At 40.8% G+C, this 17939-nt stretch overlaps 1 protein-coding gene across 3 annotated transcripts in view; it reads left to right on the top strand.

The window, feature by feature from the left end:
• The window catches only part of sema6bb (sema domain, transmembrane domain (TM), and cytoplasmic domain, (semaphorin) 6Bb), a 123454-nt gene that overhangs the window by 50402 nt on the left and 55113 nt on the right, over positions 1 to 17939 (top strand). For all 3 annotated transcript variants that reach the window (XM_051378025.1, XM_051378024.1, XM_051378023.1), the window contains 4 exons: positions 6777 to 6904; positions 8207 to 8321; positions 13849 to 13909; positions 14056 to 14118. In XM_051378025.1, coding sequence (XP_051233985.1) covers positions 6796 to 6904; positions 8207 to 8321; positions 13849 to 13909; positions 14056 to 14118 — 348 coding nt within the window. In that variant the 5' untranslated portion in view covers positions 6777 to 6795. The remainder of the gene's footprint in view (positions 1 to 6776; positions 6905 to 8206; positions 8322 to 13848; positions 13910 to 14055; positions 14119 to 17939) is intronic.

Raw genomic sequence — 17939 nt, 5'->3', positions numbered from 1 at the left:
AACCCAGATTTATGACCTCTGTGGTACTGTACTTCCAGGAAGAAAGAGGCTAATGAGAACACATTTCCTGCCACAGAGGTTCAGCACCAATAACAAGAATCTGGTTTTGTCTTTGTTGGGTTGCAGTAAGTTGTGAGACATCCACTTCTTTAAGTCCTTAACGTTTTTAACCAGTGACTTAAGAGGGTTGAGGTCTCCAGGGACCAAGAGTATGTACGGCATAATGGTGTGTCATCAGTATAATTATGGTAACATGCCTCATGTTTTTTATTTATGTTATCTAGAGACAACATGTACAGACTCCAAGTATTGACCCCTGAGGGACTCGATTTTCCTCCTCATAAAGAGATACAGATAAATGCCGTCCCTTTAGATAAGTTGTAAACCAGGCAAGCACAGAGCCAGAAGGTTCTTCCCACTAGGCTATACTCTTGGGTCTGTATGGAGATAAATCTGGCATTGCAAGTGTACAAATGGCTCTGTGCTCTTCTACAGTTTCTTTGTCTTTCTGTTTCTCTCATTCCGGACATTCTTTGGCTTCACTCTCATTATGTCCGGTGTGACTCCCCCCTCTCTGTTTGAATGCCTCACTTGTCTCTTTTTCACCTCTGGTTCTCTTCATCTCTCCCTGTAGTGCATTATTTTTGTCATTTGCTTTGTCCTGCCTTGTCCTCTCCCTACTCTCCAACCTCCTTTTTTAAAAACACTGTGTTCTTTTCCATCTTTGCTTTAAATCTTCCCTCCCAGCCTTCGTTCTCACATCTTATTCTTCATTCGCTTTCCTCATCACATCCCTGGTGCGGACAGCATCTTATGTTATTGCAGATTGAAGGAGATCCAAGCGGCATCAGGCTATCACCTGTCATTGATTCTACACACTCCATAAAGCAGCCTCTCCTCTCTCACTAATATGACAATTAGGCCAGTCTCTGGGAAATCTATGGGGTGTCTTTAAGTCCACATAAAGAAAATGGAACAATCATAAAATCCTCCACTGCTTACTTAATATACTTTCCCGTGTACCAGCAATGTCTCATGTACCAAATTCTGAAGGTCATCTCAGTGATGCGGAACAATAAAAGCAGAGCAAAGTGGAGCTCACCCCTGTGCCTCCAGCAAAAGAGTATTTATTTGAACATTAATTCCTCTTAAAAAGTTATAAAGTGTTTTAAGAATCAAGCTCAAAGTCTTTTGATAGTTTGTGTGTGTCTCCCTTAAAATAACAAAGGTTATTAGAGCTTGAAACCCTTCAGGTTGTTGACTCCCCTCCAATATTATCTCTTTTTACAGAGCTTTATTGGAAACTGTGAATTGAATTGAATCAAGATGAGGTTCTGGCATCTTGTCATCTTCTACTGCAACTATACTTCTATGCTATTATATCATAAGGACAAACAAAGTGAATATTTCAGACAAATTGTCGATATCTTTGTGAATGTCTCTGCAAAATGTGTAACAATTATTAATCACAGAAAACCATGACAACATCTCACACAAAATTCAAACCTGCATTAATTGATTAAATTGGCCCCTTAGGGGAAGCACAACAAGCTTGTTAGCAAACAGTTGTCTATTTACAAATCCACTAGTCAAAGAGTAACATTAGCATTGTGTTTGACAATGTGTTTTTGAGCATCTGGTGAATTTAACTCAACATTTCAGTCCAATATTTGCAACTATAGAAAACATTAATAAAAATATAATTTGCCTTGTAGAATGACAATAATTTTTCCTCTCTGCAGGCTTTTTGAAGCTGGGCGACCACTGTGAAAAGGGATTATATAGACTATTGCCTGAGTACTGTGTTCTACCAGTACTGATACCTCTGTATAATACTTGACAGCCCCTCTGTTAAATATTTTAATCATAAATACCCCAACCACCACAGTGTCCCCATTAATGCTGCTCTATTTCATTACCATTTTTCCTATATCTAGGACACGCATAGTCTTGGTTTTCTTTCAACCATCCAATTTTTAGTGCAAGTACCTCATGGCTTTGTAATGAAAACATACCAAGAGCGTACACATCAACAAGACTGGAGCTAAGGGAGAGCAAGAAAGAAACCAAGGCGTAACAAGATGGTGAAAGAGAAAAGGTAGGGAGACTGAGGGAAGGAGAAAGCGAGAGCCATGGCAACCGTAATAACTGACAAAAGCGTTTCAGAGCATATTAGCGCCTTCATTTGATGATGAGGTGTTCTATTTGCATGCAAAGTATCCAAACCCCTGCAGCAGAGGGTCACTATCTTGACATAACCAGCATCCAATTCCACATTGCAGGCATTCCTCACATCTCTTCTTCGCAATCAAACCATTTCCCTCTTCTCTTCTAAGGGTCTGTTGTTTAGTCTTAGACTTAATTCTGTATCAGAACAGTATCAGTCCTCATTAGGACTTTACTAAAGACACTAGACATCATTGATTGCCTGTTGATTTGTTATCTAAGTTATCTGAGTTGGTCACAGTGGAGATCATTCTGAGGTGGGCTTGATGGGGTCCAGACATTGACACCTTCCTCCCCCTACAAGCACCTGTTTGGCAGCTAAATGATCCCTTAATGACTTTGTTTAGGAAATTACCTGCCTAAACACCCATAATCAAATTGATCTGGGGCTCTGGAAACAGACAAATTAACCAGTCTGTGTAAATCCTGTTGAAGCGGATGGAGCACGGTGGTGAGTTCAGGAGTCCTGTTTCATTAATAGTAAAGGAATTAGTTGGAGTGGATGGGGTATTCAAGCTCAGACTGAAGTTTCCCTTGACCAGCCATCATTTGCATTTTGCCTCTACTGTCGTCAACTTGCCATCTGTATTAACTTGGCATCCAAATAAAGCTGGTTGGGATGGTGCCTGAAATCAAGCTCAATCCCTGAATATGTTTGTCACAACACTGGAAACAATAGTCCCCCCGGTGACAGACCTGACACAATAATTTGCTACTGACAGTGTAGTTTTTAACATTTCTTAAATCCATGGAGCCCACACAGCGTGCCGGCGTCAATACGACTGCAGTGACGTCTACTGCCATTTCAATTTTGAACATGGAGTGATATAGCACCCTCAGGTTAAATATTTTGAATTAGTGTCTCCTCCAAATGGCAAAATGTATATGTGACTTGCAGTGTGCCCCGTTCAATGATAATAGCATACTACTGCACAGCTTGTGCCATGCAGTGAGGCCTCTGAATGGACTCGGCTTCAGCCATTTGTCATAATTACAGTGATGCTTTGGCTTTGAACCATTTGCGCGCCCCACACACACACACACACACACACACACACACACACACACACACACACACACACACACACACACACACTTGCTTTTATACTTGTGTATCTACTTATTCTGCTGTCCCATGAAATTGTATAGCCCAGGGTGTCTAATTATACTAATCGAATGCGTACCGCCTGACATTTATTCATACATTATTAATAGCAGAAACAATAGAATCTCTGATTGGATGTACTGACTTCCTGACTTCTCATCTTCTCTCTCTCTCTTAATGTTTCTCACTTATCTCTCACTCCATCTCTCTCTCTCTTTCTCTCTCTCTACCCCATGACCTCCTTTCTTCTCTTGGTGACTTTTTCCCCTTCACCTCCTGTAATTTTGCTTGTGGGTGTTGAGTAATTAGCATGCCTCCCACTTTTATTCTGAAGTCAGCGAAGGGAATTTGAGAAATGTCCCATAAAGATTATGTGTCCTGATAAGGTTATGTCTGCTACTCCATTAAAGAGATGGGTTGCACAATGGCTGTTTGTATCCATTGGGACAGAGAGAGAGAAAGAGAGAGAGAAAAAATGAAAATGAAAGAAAGAAGAACTGTTTTCATATTATTACATAGAGTACAGTATATAGACTTCTGTTGCTGCATTGTAGTTCAAGTTTTATTTTCTGTTGAACTTTATTTTGTATTTAATTTACTTGTAGATTTAGATAAACCTAAGTAAGTATTGTACTTTATTACCATATTTTACTTTACTTTAATGGATTTTCACTATATGGCCAAATGTATGTATACACACTTTTAGTCATGGTATGAGCAAGGTTCCTTCTACTTACAAGGGAAATTTTAAAGAAATACTTTAGAAGCAAACACACATTGTTTTTTTTTTTTTTTTTTTTACGAATAAAGAGACACCTAACATGGTATATGACCAGTTTGGTGACTAATGTTAGCAAACTTCAGATGGATATTGGTATTACTGACATAACAGTCAGTTCCCTGACTTACTGTTATACTTGCCTATGTTTTAGCATTTATCAATATCCCATAATGTGTTAATCCCAAGTGTAAACCTATTGTCATGCATTGGTTTGTGGAGTACCTTGACTTTGGCGTTATGGTTGTTACCATGTTGGTTTTTCGGATCCAGCGACATTGATATTTGACTCATCTGTTGTAGAAAAAATTCTCAGCTCACCTGGTCACACATAAACAGTACACTAAAACATGTTTCTTAAATGTTTTTAAGCAAGAAATAGGTGATGCAGTAAAATAATCTTAATTCATATTTGATCAGCCCTGCTAGTTTAACAGTTTGATCTGAGTTTCTTGCGGTGTGCTGGACGGACTCACTCAGAGAATTACTTGTCAATCACAAAGTAGCCATGCCCTAAAGCATACTCTGCTTTATCATCTGTTTTACTCATATCATTTACTAAATGAACATCATAATTTATGGAAGAAGACTTGAAATTAGTTATTGGGGCCGTAAACTCCTTAGGAAACTATTTACTGAGGTAATAAATCACGTGATAAGTCAGGTTATTTCTCTATTAGACTCAATACTATCTAACTTTTTTGTAGCCAACGGAGCTGCCCCTTGCTGGCCATTACATAGAATGCATGTTTAAGACACTTCCGCTTTAGCTTTACTTCACAGACCTGGAAGCTCCGTCCACTATACATACCGTCAGTGGTTCCTGTTAACTGTGGAAGCAGTGGCTGCTGTTTGGCAAACGTTACAGAGTGTTGCTACAACATAAAATCATATTTTATGTAATAGTGTGCTTCCAACTTTGTGGCAGCTTATGGGGAAGGTGGTTTTCTGTTTCAACGTGATAATGACGCTGTGCCAGTTTGGCATTGAAGACCTTTGCTGGCCTGCACAGAACCCTGACCTCAACCCCCTTTAAAACCTTTGGTATGGAGCACCCAGCAGAGGTGCCCAAACTCAATTGTGCTCTTGTGGCTGAATGGGAGCAAATCCCTGCAGCTAGGTTCCAAGATCTTGTGGAAAGCCTTCCCAGAAGAGTGGAGGCTATTACAGCAGCATATCAAGGCCATGGTTTTGGAATGACATGTTCAACCATCACATATTCATGTAATGTTGGGCTGTCCACATACTTTTGGTTGAAGTGTATGAAGTTTTATATTTTTAGAGTCTCATTTTATTCTATTATACTTACTATTATATACTATTATTATACTACTATATTATGTCATGTCAAAATAATGTTTTATTGTTATAACTTAAGTTTCAATACACAACAAAAAATGTAATCTTTGCCAGTGAAGCTCTCAAAACCGCAGTGCAGTTCAGTTGACTTGTGTACGTTCAGCTAAGTGTTTGCTTTTGCATTGTTTTACACATTGTGCATCTACGACCACAGTAAAATGTTAAGGAGTTTTGCATAAAGAAATCCAACCTTGAGTATGCCTATTCAAATTTGAGATGTTGCATGAAATTTGTTGTGTTTGTGACAGTGAGGATGGAAGGCCTCTCCACTTGATTTTCAAAACAAATTACTCGTTGTTGCATTCAGCATTAAGATGACAACAAAATGAAAGTCGAGTTATGGGGTTTAGTAGATTACTGCATTTGTGTAATTTCAAGGAAAACACAATTCTAATGCCAGGCTCGTATGGAGAGGGAAAAATTGGTAGATGATTACAGATCAGAGCTCAAGATAATAACAACCTGAATAAAAACACGTGTTGAATGCACATTGAATTCCACCACGCACGATGCTATGGCAGCAAAAATTGACGTACCAACGCGCAGAGGTAGTGGCCAGCAAGGCATGAGGTCTGTGGCTGAAGTCAGTAGCAATTCTGAGAGCTTTTCTCCTGCGCGGCAGAGTGCTTGATGTATTTTCTAGATGGATCGTGGAGGTTTACCTAATTTGGGTATCATTTGTATTTCCACATGAATCACATCCAAAACCTGCATGTGCCTCTGTACCGCCCCGATGAAAAATACTGACAGTTTAGCTCCGCCGTCAGAGAGGTGATTTGCGTCGCTGGCAAGCATTTAATTTAAGTAAACCACCACTTTTCTCCCTCTCTCAGAGTCTTTCATATCCTGGATAATGCTTGACGTGTAGAGCATTATTGAACCTTTCACTCACTCTCTCCCTATACAGATTTTCCATTCATCTTTACCGCATATATGGCCCAAGATGTTACTTCTTTGCCTCTTTCTATGTGTCATAGTGCGGTGTGCTGTTTGATGTGGTCATGTTGTGCCACAGTGATCTGGCTGCATTCAGAGCTGACTGGACACTTCTCCCCTCAGTGGATGACTTAATCCCTCGCTCCGAGCAGCAATTTATCTCCTCTCTCATCAGGGCAAAGAGATAGAGATGCTGTGGGATTACAAAGATAGATCTTCAGTCAGGAAAACAACCCAGCCAGTTAGTTAGTTAGTCCATGATTGAGTGAGTGATTGTTTGTCTGTGTATCTTTGTGTGTCTCGCTCCTCTGCCTCATTTAGCATCCACTCACTCCTTTTTCTCCTTTTGTATTTTTTATCTTATTTCCACAGACTCCACAGTTGTGTTGCTATGACGACCGCGGCCCCTCCCTCCTTCTTCCTGCTGTGTTGGCTGCTCCGAACCGCCAGCTCGGCGTTCCCAGAGGAACCGGGGCCCCTCAACTTTATCCCCACTGAAGGTATTGACCTCCTGACTTTCTTGCCCTCTAGCCGCCTACTCCCCTCCGTGCCTCTCTGCCAGGTCGTGATGTGTGAGGTGTGGGGGTCACGCCCTAACAGGCAGGGTGTTGAATTAGGGAGAGGCCGTGGAGGAGACAAAGGTCATGATGTGGGCTGTGGCGGTCAGACATGCTCTCACACGAAGGGTGTTGACTAGGGTCCAGATCAGGAGGTGTGGGGTCGCACTCAGGAATGAGACCAGAGTGTCTGTAGGGGCTCTTGAATTCATGACTTTCCCACACACACATTCAGACCCTCAAGAGACGCAGCTCCTTACACACTCAGACTTTGAGTCTCCATATCAGCTTGGCAGTCTCCAGCTCAGACCAGACCTTGATTGATTGCAGTTCAATAGTATTGATTGATGGTTTCGCAGTTGACTCCAGACCCTTCTCGAGGTATCAGTGCCAAACAGTAGAGTGTAGAGGTTGACAGGCTACTGAGGGCTACAATGGAGAAGCTGCATTAGACTCAGCAGCTGTGGTTTACAGCAGGTATAAGTTATAGTAGAAAATACAGGTTCATCTGGAAGAACAGGCAAGACAAATATAGGCAAGTGTGGAGGTGGACAAGGAGAGAAAAAGCAAAGGACAGTGACAGAAAAGAATGGTTCACAGTGGGTTCAGGGATGGAGTGATGTAGATACAATAGGACGAAATTACAGGATAGAAATCAAGCAGAAGCAGACAAAACATAGAGGTTAATAAGAGGAGAAAATTAATGGACTATAGGGTGGGATGTGAAGAATTAATGATGGAAGAGCAGAGAGAAAATGAATTTGAAATGATTTCAGCTGAAAATACTCAGTGCAGTCAAGGTCAAAGACAGATAGCCATACAGGTTTTATATAGTAATTTATGCTTCTCTCTTCTCCCGTTTTCTCTCTTTGTCTTTTTACATTTGCAGGACAACATGATAAAAACATACTGAAAATGCTTTCCAATGTTATGTTCGATTTCTCACATTACTTCTTCAAACAAACACTGTTTTACTTTTTTAATGTTTTAAAATGTCACCTGCCACATGAGGTATAGTTTAGACCTTCTTTGTTTCTTGTACCTCAGTTTGTGCTCTGCTCTGTGTCTCTGAATGCTTAACGTAGCAGATATGCTCAAATTTTAACTCACCTTACACCAGTTATTGCCGCTGAACTGTCAAAACAGAGAACACAAAACCACTTTTATGTTGACTACTTTTGTAAAAAAGATGAATGTCAGTTTGGGATCAGCCACTGTGTGCTTCTGTCTCTCGTTCACTGACAGTGGTGAGAAGACACCCAGTGTTTCTGGGCCGACCCCACCGAACATGGCTGAGACAAGAGCCTCTACACATCCAGAGGATCCTCCAAGTCAATCGGACACTCTACATCGGAGCCAGGTACAACGAGCATCAGCACATGCACAGACATACTAATGGACTTACAGTAGCAGTTCATTTGTGGCTTCATCTACAGTGAGAAAAAGCTTTGAGAAATCTGGGACCTATGATATCTCTTTGATTGCTTGCATGACACACTTATACAAGTACAAATATAGTTCTGTCAGAGACATTTTCAGCTTTAATATCAGTTGGAATGTCTATTATCACTAAGTTTGTTGCCAAGCAACATTAGCCTTTTCATTGGACATTATTTTAGGAGTTACAGCGTCTGAGCCTCAAACCCAAATTTACTAATAAAACATACCATCAGTACTGCTGTAAAGAGGTTAAGTGTTGATTTTTGAATTGATTAATTGTGAAGGACTAAATAAAGATGGTCCTTAGTTGCTAACAGGACAAGTTTATATAGTTTATTCAAGAGATATATTTCAACTCATATATCAACTCCCGTCTCATAACTGTCTACAAACAATATCTCTTTAATGGAGCAGTTTATATGGCAGAGTAGGGTTATATAAAAACTGGATGGTACAACACAGCTAAGCTACCTTAGCTTCCTCTGTTTTGTGTTCCATTGAATAGTTTTACTTTCCCCCTTTGAATAAATCCACTGATTGAGGCAGTTGTTATCAGTGTATTGATTTCTCTGCAAAATCTTTAAATGCTAATGCCTAACAAACATTATTGAAACATTAAAACTTGGAGGTCAATTTTTCTTACACAGTTAAGTTAATGTCATAACTTTCTTACTAGCTATTCACAAGTTCTGTAATGTATTTTGATAACTTGGTAAAATGAATGCACTAGCTGCAGTACGATCACTTCAGAGACTGCAGAGCTGAGGGTTTTGTTTTTGCAACCAATCTGTCAGTAGCTTCATTTGAAGGCTGATATTTGGCCCAACAAATGTTTTCTAGGTCCCCATATGTCTGTCAGTCTGGAGAATGTGCTGATAGACAGACAGTAGCCCTGGTGGTCAGGAAGGCCAGTTGAGGACGGCCTGCTCAGCTGCACCAGGTTTACTTTGTAAAGCTACATCTGCTGCTCCCCGGAGCCATTCACGAGCTGACCTAAGACAGACTGCGTTAACAAAAAACATACACCTCAAGATTTACTGCCAGTGTTGTCCAAAAAATAATTTAGCTTGAAACATGCTAAAAAATGAGACACAGTCAGTTTCCACATATGGCGCTGGTTATTTGCTGTAATGGCAGCCTGAAAAAAGATTGAAGTGGTTTCCAATAAGAGACGCCACTGTGGTCCAGGAAATGACCCAGTCCCTGGCCTCCAGCTGGTCTAACCTCACTACTGAGAGTTGGTAGTAAATATATCAAGCTATGTAACATGGTTCCAGCCATGCTGTCTGCGTGAGAGGGTCTATAAGCACGCACATGCACACAGCCCGATAGTAAAGCTGCCCACAGACAACTACTGTACAGCTACTGCAGTCTGCAGCTCTAAAATATAAACAGAGCCATGAAGCAGGTTCAGAAACTTTAATTTCAATTTACAGCTGCAGAACCTCTTACTGAATAGCAGAGGTAAACTGATATGAATGTCTCAGCCAACCGGATGATAATGAAATGCAAGACTGACAGGCAGAAAGATGAGAGGGGCGACAGGGTTGATGGCATCATGAGAAAGAGCATTCCAGGTGTATATTTATATATTTCTCGTAAGTAGCTAATAGTGTTTGCAGCTTCCTGACAGAAAATGATCAGTCTAGGAAACAGATCCATGTGCAAATGCTTGTGTGAACCACACACGGCCCAGCAGGGAGGCAGAGCTTTAAGATGTATAATGTATAAATAAGTACCTGTGTGGTGGCAGGTATGACTGCCAAAAGCTGCTACAGAGTGTATGGCCTGATAAGACGCCTCACTCATCCCCAAATCCTGTCACCATTAGCATAGCTGCACCTCAAACTGCATGCACTGCTAAATCCCTGCCCCAAGCACCTGCTGAGAGCAGCTACCTCTCCCTGTCCTCTTCCCATCCCTGCTAAATGAAAGTAAACTGTGTATTTGGCTGGTGGCAGGTGTAGTAAAGCACCTTGCTGTGTTAAGCCCCATTTCATTGCTGTCAAGATGAGCAGCTGTGGATCCTGTGGTCTTCAGCCCTCAGTCAGATCCAAAGGTCTAATCCTCACAAATATAAACCAATTGGCAAGTGTTTACCTATTGACAAGATGACCGAAGGAATGAAGCCAACACCTTATTAAATGTTCCAATTGTGATAAAGTGTAAGAGGTTATTGCCACCTGGGTCTGTGTGTGTGTTTACGTTTTAGAAAGGGAAAGTGTGTTGACTGACTGCCAGGTTGGATGTGGTTCAGTTTATTAGCCCACAGACACTTACCTCAGAGGGCACTTGGGGTCACAAGGAGGTCACAGCCAGGTCAAATGCCTCATGGCAGACGCACAGCGAGGACGCTCAGTTGTGGCAAAGACTGGGAGGCCTGGGAGGTAAAGCTGCCAGGCTCTTTGGCTATATAGCGGCTGACAGAGAAAGTTTAGCATGCAGACGAGGACACGTGGGCAGAGACACACAGGTGAAGACACCCACATTGACACATACCACAGACACTGTTCCCACACTATATACAAGTATTATAAACTATGTATTCTGGACTAATCAGTGAACAACAAGTTACTGCACTTTGCCAATGATACAAACTTTGCAAAGCTACTGTTTTAAATTTTGGAAATTGAACTAATGATATAATTAATATAAATATATAATGAGTCTTTTTATTAGCAATTAATCTATTAATTATGTTCAATTGGTTAAGCCCATAAGCAACAACTTAACATGAACTGAGTAGATCTGAACAGACCAAACACAAAGGGGAACATATATAATGGCTGATCAGACACAAAGACAGACACTAACAACTATATTTCTACAACCACAGAAGATGAAGGATACCAGAAAATATTCACATGTAAAAATCTGTGAGCCTTTTTATTCTTTTTAAATTATGATGAACAAAGTTGTTGGTAAAGCTGGTTATTTTTCTGTTGATTTTCTAGCCAATTAGTCAATCAAATGTTTCAGCTCGAACCCTTGACAACAACAGAGAAAACAACAAAATACACAGAGAACTCTCTCTTCACAATTTCTGCATTGTGTCCATCACATGGAAAATACAAACAACCTAAGAATGCATTCTGTAGGTCTCTTCTGTGAAGTAGGTCTTTGCCCAAAACATTGCTCCCTCAGTGAATAGAGGGTAATGCAGGAGTTTTGAGAGCACTGCATATTCACTTCTTAGAATATAGTATGTAATATCTAACTGGGACACGGCTACTTACTCAGGCACATCTTTGCAGACACCCAGTTACATGCAGACTCACACACAGACATGCCACAGAGAACTCTGCCTCAGTCAGCACAAGTGTCAGGGTAACTAGGTGGTCAGCTCAAATCTTTCCATCCCAGTTTCATCCAGTGGAGCAGATTTTCCCGCACACTCTATTTGGAGGCTCAGAGAGGCTCAGCGCTGCTCACACTAAACCACAGTACGGCTGCTAGCAAGAAGAAGGGTAAGAAAACAAAAAAGAAATATAAGAAAACTTGGCGGCTTAAGGTGTCGTGACCTTGAGTCTGCTGTTGTTTGACAGGCCAAAGGGAGAAAGTTCATGAGCTGGTCAAGTCAGAAATGTAGGAAATGTTGACAGTTTCTCTTGATTCTTTGTTGACTTTGTATTAGCCAGGTCAGAAAAAAGGTTGGAGGCGTTTATGAAATAACAGCAAAGGCACGCGCTCATCCTACACACACATACACACACATTCACATAGAAGGAAATACGAGACTTTTGATTTGTAGGTTTTAAGACTAGATTTTGTAAGCTGAGGCGCCTTTGTAAGTTACGACCCCATATAACGATTCAAGGCTATTCAAGGCTGCGTGCACATCCTGCAACATAAAGAATAATGAAATCTTTACACTCTTCACATCTTAGTCCTTACTCTGAATCCTAACCTTCTACATACAATGCACATTAAATCCACTAATGCACATATAAACAAACATAGGCCACAGGCTTTGCATCATTCAAACAACCTGGAAGGCAAGAGAAGAGATGGAGAGAGAAAGAGAAGCAGCAGCATAAATAATTCCCCCTCCTCTGCACTATCAGAGGCAACAGTGCTGGCTGCCAGCCACTCTGACTAGGAGGCCTGGTGCTATATTCATTATGTTAATGCTGAGACAACGCTGAAGCAGCCTGGATGAGATTACGCCTCACACTCTGGCCCACTCCACTGTTGGAGAACGCTTAAACTCTGACCTGTTAAACAGGGACGCACCAAGCAAGTGTTGGGTGATTTCACACTTTTCTGCCACTTAGTCGTTGTCCTGTTCTGCGAGGTTGAGTTAAGAGCAGGAATCTTCTAACACACCAGCAGGAAGTGAGGATGAATTATTCAGGAGTGAAGTAACCTGATGGCCTACCTGTGCTCTCATCATGCACACATCTCTCACAGCTCTCTCTTTCAGAAAAACAGATACAAAACACACACTGATGCGCACACTCAGTTGGTATGAATACTCACATGAGCAGGTGTACATGGATTCGCGCATGATGACTCCTCCCTCTGTCAGAGAAAACCAAAAGAACATGCATCACAGATGGGAGGCAGAGCTGGATCAGAGATGGGATCGATATGGCTGCAATAACACGGTTATGGAAGATTTACAGATTAGCCCATTCAGAGTCTGGCCCATTGCTTAGATGAAGCTCAAGCTTCAGATCCATCCCAGCAGATACCAAGGCCTTGATCAATATGCGAACGTCAGCTTTTAGCTGCCTATCCCAGCTCTCATTTAGCTGGCATTTTCACAGGAACATCCAAGGTTACTGCAGAATTATCAGCAGATTACGAGTGCGAGAAAGCTGTGTTTTGGATATCATGAATACATGCATGGTGTTGGACCACATCTAGGCAGCATGTGGTGGTGTGCAAGCATCAGTATAACAACTTGATTAAATCATCCATTAATTCAATTTCAGGCTTTTGAATAAGACTGATAAGCTGAATTTGGGGCCTAGGAGCAAATTCAATGCAGCAAGTCAAGTTTAATGAGCGGAGGCAAAAGGCGAAGGGGAAATATGAGACATCATTATGCAGTCGGGTACAATTTCTCATAGATATTGGGAGAAATGGAAGACATTGTAAAGCTGTTCCCTAATCTCTGAGGGTTTGATCAACTTAAAACGAATAAATGTTTCTAATATGTATGCATTACATAGCTGCACGCACTGAATTATTTAGTATTAAAACTGCACAGATTCAATAGATAGTGGAAATACTCATACTCTTTATACTTTGTATTAAATGTGTAGCCTGGATTTCATCCAAAAGAAAATCTGCATCGACCTGCACTGTCCTGAGCTTGCAATAATATCTATGCTGTACTTCTACTGTGGAACTGGTATTCATGGTTTGCTTAGTGCAGTATCTTAAGCTTTGGATAGTGCTGTGTTGGCTGACTGCCACTCTCTCTCTCTTTCTCTCTCCAGGGATGACCTTTTCCGTGTGGAGTTGGACATTGTTGCAGGAGACGAGATGTTCTACAGCAAGGTGACCACCTTCTGGACAGACACCGATAGCATTTACAACCTTTAGATGGATGTATTACTTGTCATTAGGCTGGAAAATGTCATTTTCTACTACAGGGGAATGCAAATGTAGTTAACCAGCAGTGCATGTGTGTTTTTAACCTACAGAAAAGAACATGGGAGTCAAACAAGAATGACATCAGGATCTGCAGGATGAAGGGCAAGCATGAGGTGAGGCAGTGCGTCGGTTCCTCCATCTTGTTTTTCGTAACAGATATATTCTATCTTTCTCTCCGACTCTCTAATAATAATGTGCAAACAGCACATGAAATCTGCATTCATTGATTTTTTTTGGCCATATGGGGGCAGTTCAACAACCCATAAACACAACATTGACATTGATTTAGCAAGTATTATTGCAGTATTAACAGTTGCTTATTCAAACATCCAGCAAACACAGAGCAACATTAGCTTTCATTTGGAGTCCGGTCACCTGGCACTTACAGTCATTTAGCTCTGTTTTGGTCTCTTCCAACTCCTGAGCAAAATATATGGCTCTTTACCTGCTAAATGCTCCTTTATATTCACCAGGTAGTCACTAATTGAAGTATACAGTTGTTTTTTTTTCACTGAAAACAGCTACATGCTAATGAGAGCTGTGAGATTGAACCAAAACAGTAAAGTTGCCAACAGTAAAACCAAAACATTGAGTTGAAAGATTCTAAAATGCTCCATAGAGCTGTGGAGTGGAGTGATAATTGTCTTTGGCTTTGTCACTTTGAGCAACCCTTTTTATATACAAGAACTAATTTGATCTACTGTTAAGATAAATGCATTAATTAAAGGTGCTTTAAAGAGCGTTATCCCTTTTACATTAAAAATGACCAAGCTGTGGTTTGTAAAAAGCACTATTTGTAATGAAAAACAAGATTTTATCAATGTTAAATGGTCCAACATCAGATCAAATAATTAATAGTACGAAATCTGGCTGAAAAACAGACTTTAAAATACCATTTGTAGCACAAAAACTCTCCTCACTTATTGATTTTTAACTTGCTTTAGCATCTCATTTGCATTTTCTCACCAATTATTTTCTCTTTCTTTTACTGGAAGCATTTTTCTGAGTTGTTTCTCAGAGTAGTCAACAATGTTTTTTGCAGCCTGAAACACAATAGGGTTTGGATGCACACAAGCATAAAATCTGGGTAAAACCCCAAAACAAATGGAGATTATATGCAAAGATTACATAGTTTAAAATTACAGCTCAAATGTGGATGGATGACAGTTTGTCAGTGCAATATATTGCAATCATGGGTAGTCACTCAAGAGTTTTTGTCTTAAGCTATCCCTCTGTATCTTACAACCATTTTTTACCATTTTTGCCTGGAGTCATCTGACTGCTGACTGCTGGCACAGCCTTAAAGGGGGGGGTTGATGGTGTGTTATCTCATTGTCCCTGCTTGTCTAACCCCGTCACACACACACATCGATCAGAAGAACAGAGCCACTCCTACCTATACACCACTTGTTCCACTATCATAAGTTAGGAATGCGGTTTGTGCCCCCAGAAAATGCAGGTGGGCGTTGGGAACTGAGGCGGTGAGGAAGAGATGGGGTGAAACGTCCCAGCAGCCCCCAGCAGCCCATGCCTGAATACCTCTTATACCTCCAACACACACATCCCTAGCTGCTGTCTGCCACACATAAACAGCCCGTATTCAATGTGTGTGTGTGTGTGTGTGTGTGTGTGTGTGTGTGTGTGTGTGTGTGTGTGTGTGTGTGTGTGTGTGTGTGTGTGTGTGTGTGTGTGTGTGTGTGTGTGTGTGTGTGGGTGGGTGGGTGTGTAGTGGTGATGGTTGTGGTTGGCGGCGGAAACATGGGCTCTGTCCCCTCCAGGCACAGAAAAAAATGACTTATTTAACAGAGTGAGAGAACACCTGACATTAAATCTGTGTGAGACAGTGCCAGACAGAAACACAATGGAGAATAGAGGGACAGCGACAAAAAGCTAGGCAGAGAGGAGGGGGACAGAGAGGTGAGAGAGGAGAGGGGGGGTAGATAAAGAAGGAGAGGAAAGAAAAGAAAAGAAAAGGAAAGGAGAGGAGAGGAGAGGAAAGGGAAGGAGATGAGAGGAGCGGAGAGGAGAGGAGAGGGGGAGTGTGTGGGTCCCTGTTGGCCGGCCCTGAGGAGAGCTGTGGGGCTGACTGAGATATGAAAGGTCTTCTTGCCCCTAATGACTTTGCTGCCTGGTAAGGCTGTGAGTCACACGGCAATGTGAGGAAGATAAGAACACTGCCAGATCCTCTCAGTCAGCTCTCTGGGCTCATGCACATATGAATGGATGTGCTTGTGTGTGCATATGCATGAACACACAAGCGCATTACACACACACACACACACACACACACACACACACACACACACACACACACACACACACACACACACACACACACACACAATCACTGTGGCACAACTGATACTGATTTCTAAAAGCCGATACAGATTTTTAAATCACTATATTCAGTGTTTTTTTGCTAAGAATGCAATTATTTTCATTCCAACTAACAGCTGCTGAAAAAGCATGAAAAGGTTGGGACTATACATAACTGGCAATATAATATAATCCTGTACAGCAACAAAACAACCTTCAACACCTCTCCAAAACAGTGTCAACAAAAAAGTCTACATTTTAAAAGTACCCTGTGGAGTTTCTGTCTAAACAAAGTTTACATTCAGGGTTTCTCACCAAAACACATCATGTTTAAGGGATTTCCATTCTCATAAAACATTTATATCCATTCCTTTCTTGGGCAAAACTGCATTGTTTCTAGCTCTCTGTCCTCTTCTTCCTTGCATGTTGCTGGTGCATCACTTCTTTTTTTGGCATGTTACAGCCATGCAGCCATACTGCATGCTTGTGCAGCTGCATGTTTGTCACGCTACAAAAGATTAGGGACCCATTAATCGAAACATTATTAACACTGTTAGTGGTCAAAAACACCACAGAGTACATTTAAGCTTCATAAAGAAAGTTTCAAAAAATGATATTGTGATAAAGTACATTTTATGGAAATTCCATTTATAGATAGAATAACAAAACTTGAACCAGTGCTTACTGGGCCAATGTGTCAAACTCAGTAATGATGATGTATTAAAACAAATACCTCAATATCAATAAAATATTGAATGATGTGAATGTTGCTCCTGGTGCTTAAGCCTAAAGCCTTTTAAAGTAATTTGTTATGTGAACATGAGGACCAAACAAGTGCAATAATTTCCTGTTTACTTTATTGAGCTATAACTAACACCTTGGCAACTACAATTAGGAATTACATATCCCATGTGAACCTACATCTCAAAAACAGAGGTGTGCTCTATTGGATATCATTGTTATATCTGGATTCCCTTTTGTCAAAATAATTAGCCTAATGAAGCCTGGCTTTATCGTTAAATCTCTGAATTGGACCTAAGTGCGCAGAGCCTTTTTTCTCTTCATATTAAATTATTTTGGCTTTTTTCAATGCAGAATAGTGTCATAGTTTCCCCCCAAAGAAAATACTGAGCTAAAACACTGGAATAAAATGGAATCAGAAAGCTTAGCTGTAATGCAGCCTTTAAGACTTGGAAAAGACATAATTTCAAGGTCCAGTGTGTAACATCTAAGAGGATCCATTGGCAGAAATGATATACAATATGTTTTCATTAGTGTGTAATCACCTGACTGCAGCATAAGATTGCCAGGGTGTTGTTTTTGTTAGCCGATATTGCCATTTTGATCATCATGTTGGAAGTCGGCTTGACTGAATATTTAACAAAATAATCTTTTTCTGACTCTAATGCACTCATACACATGGTTCTTACACACATGTAGGTGGGATTACCAAGCCTCACGTACATTATACTGTATGCTCATACATATTCATAATTTTGAGTTTCTTTATTTATCTGCTCTCTCTTTGTTTCTCTCGCCTACACATACATGAGCACAATTAAAAAGGAAATCTCAACAAACACATCTGTCAAGAAGTAATTTTCTATGTGCCTCCATA

The sequence above is a fragment of the Dicentrarchus labrax genome, unplaced genomic scaffold (genome assembly GCF_905237075.1).
Source record: "Dicentrarchus labrax unplaced genomic scaffold, dlabrax2021, whole genome shotgun sequence".
Classification (NCBI taxonomy): domain Eukaryota; kingdom Metazoa; phylum Chordata; class Actinopteri; family Moronidae; genus Dicentrarchus; species Dicentrarchus labrax.
The sequence above is the reverse complement of the archived record's forward strand: the minus strand, read 5'-3'. Positions and strand labels throughout refer to the sequence as shown.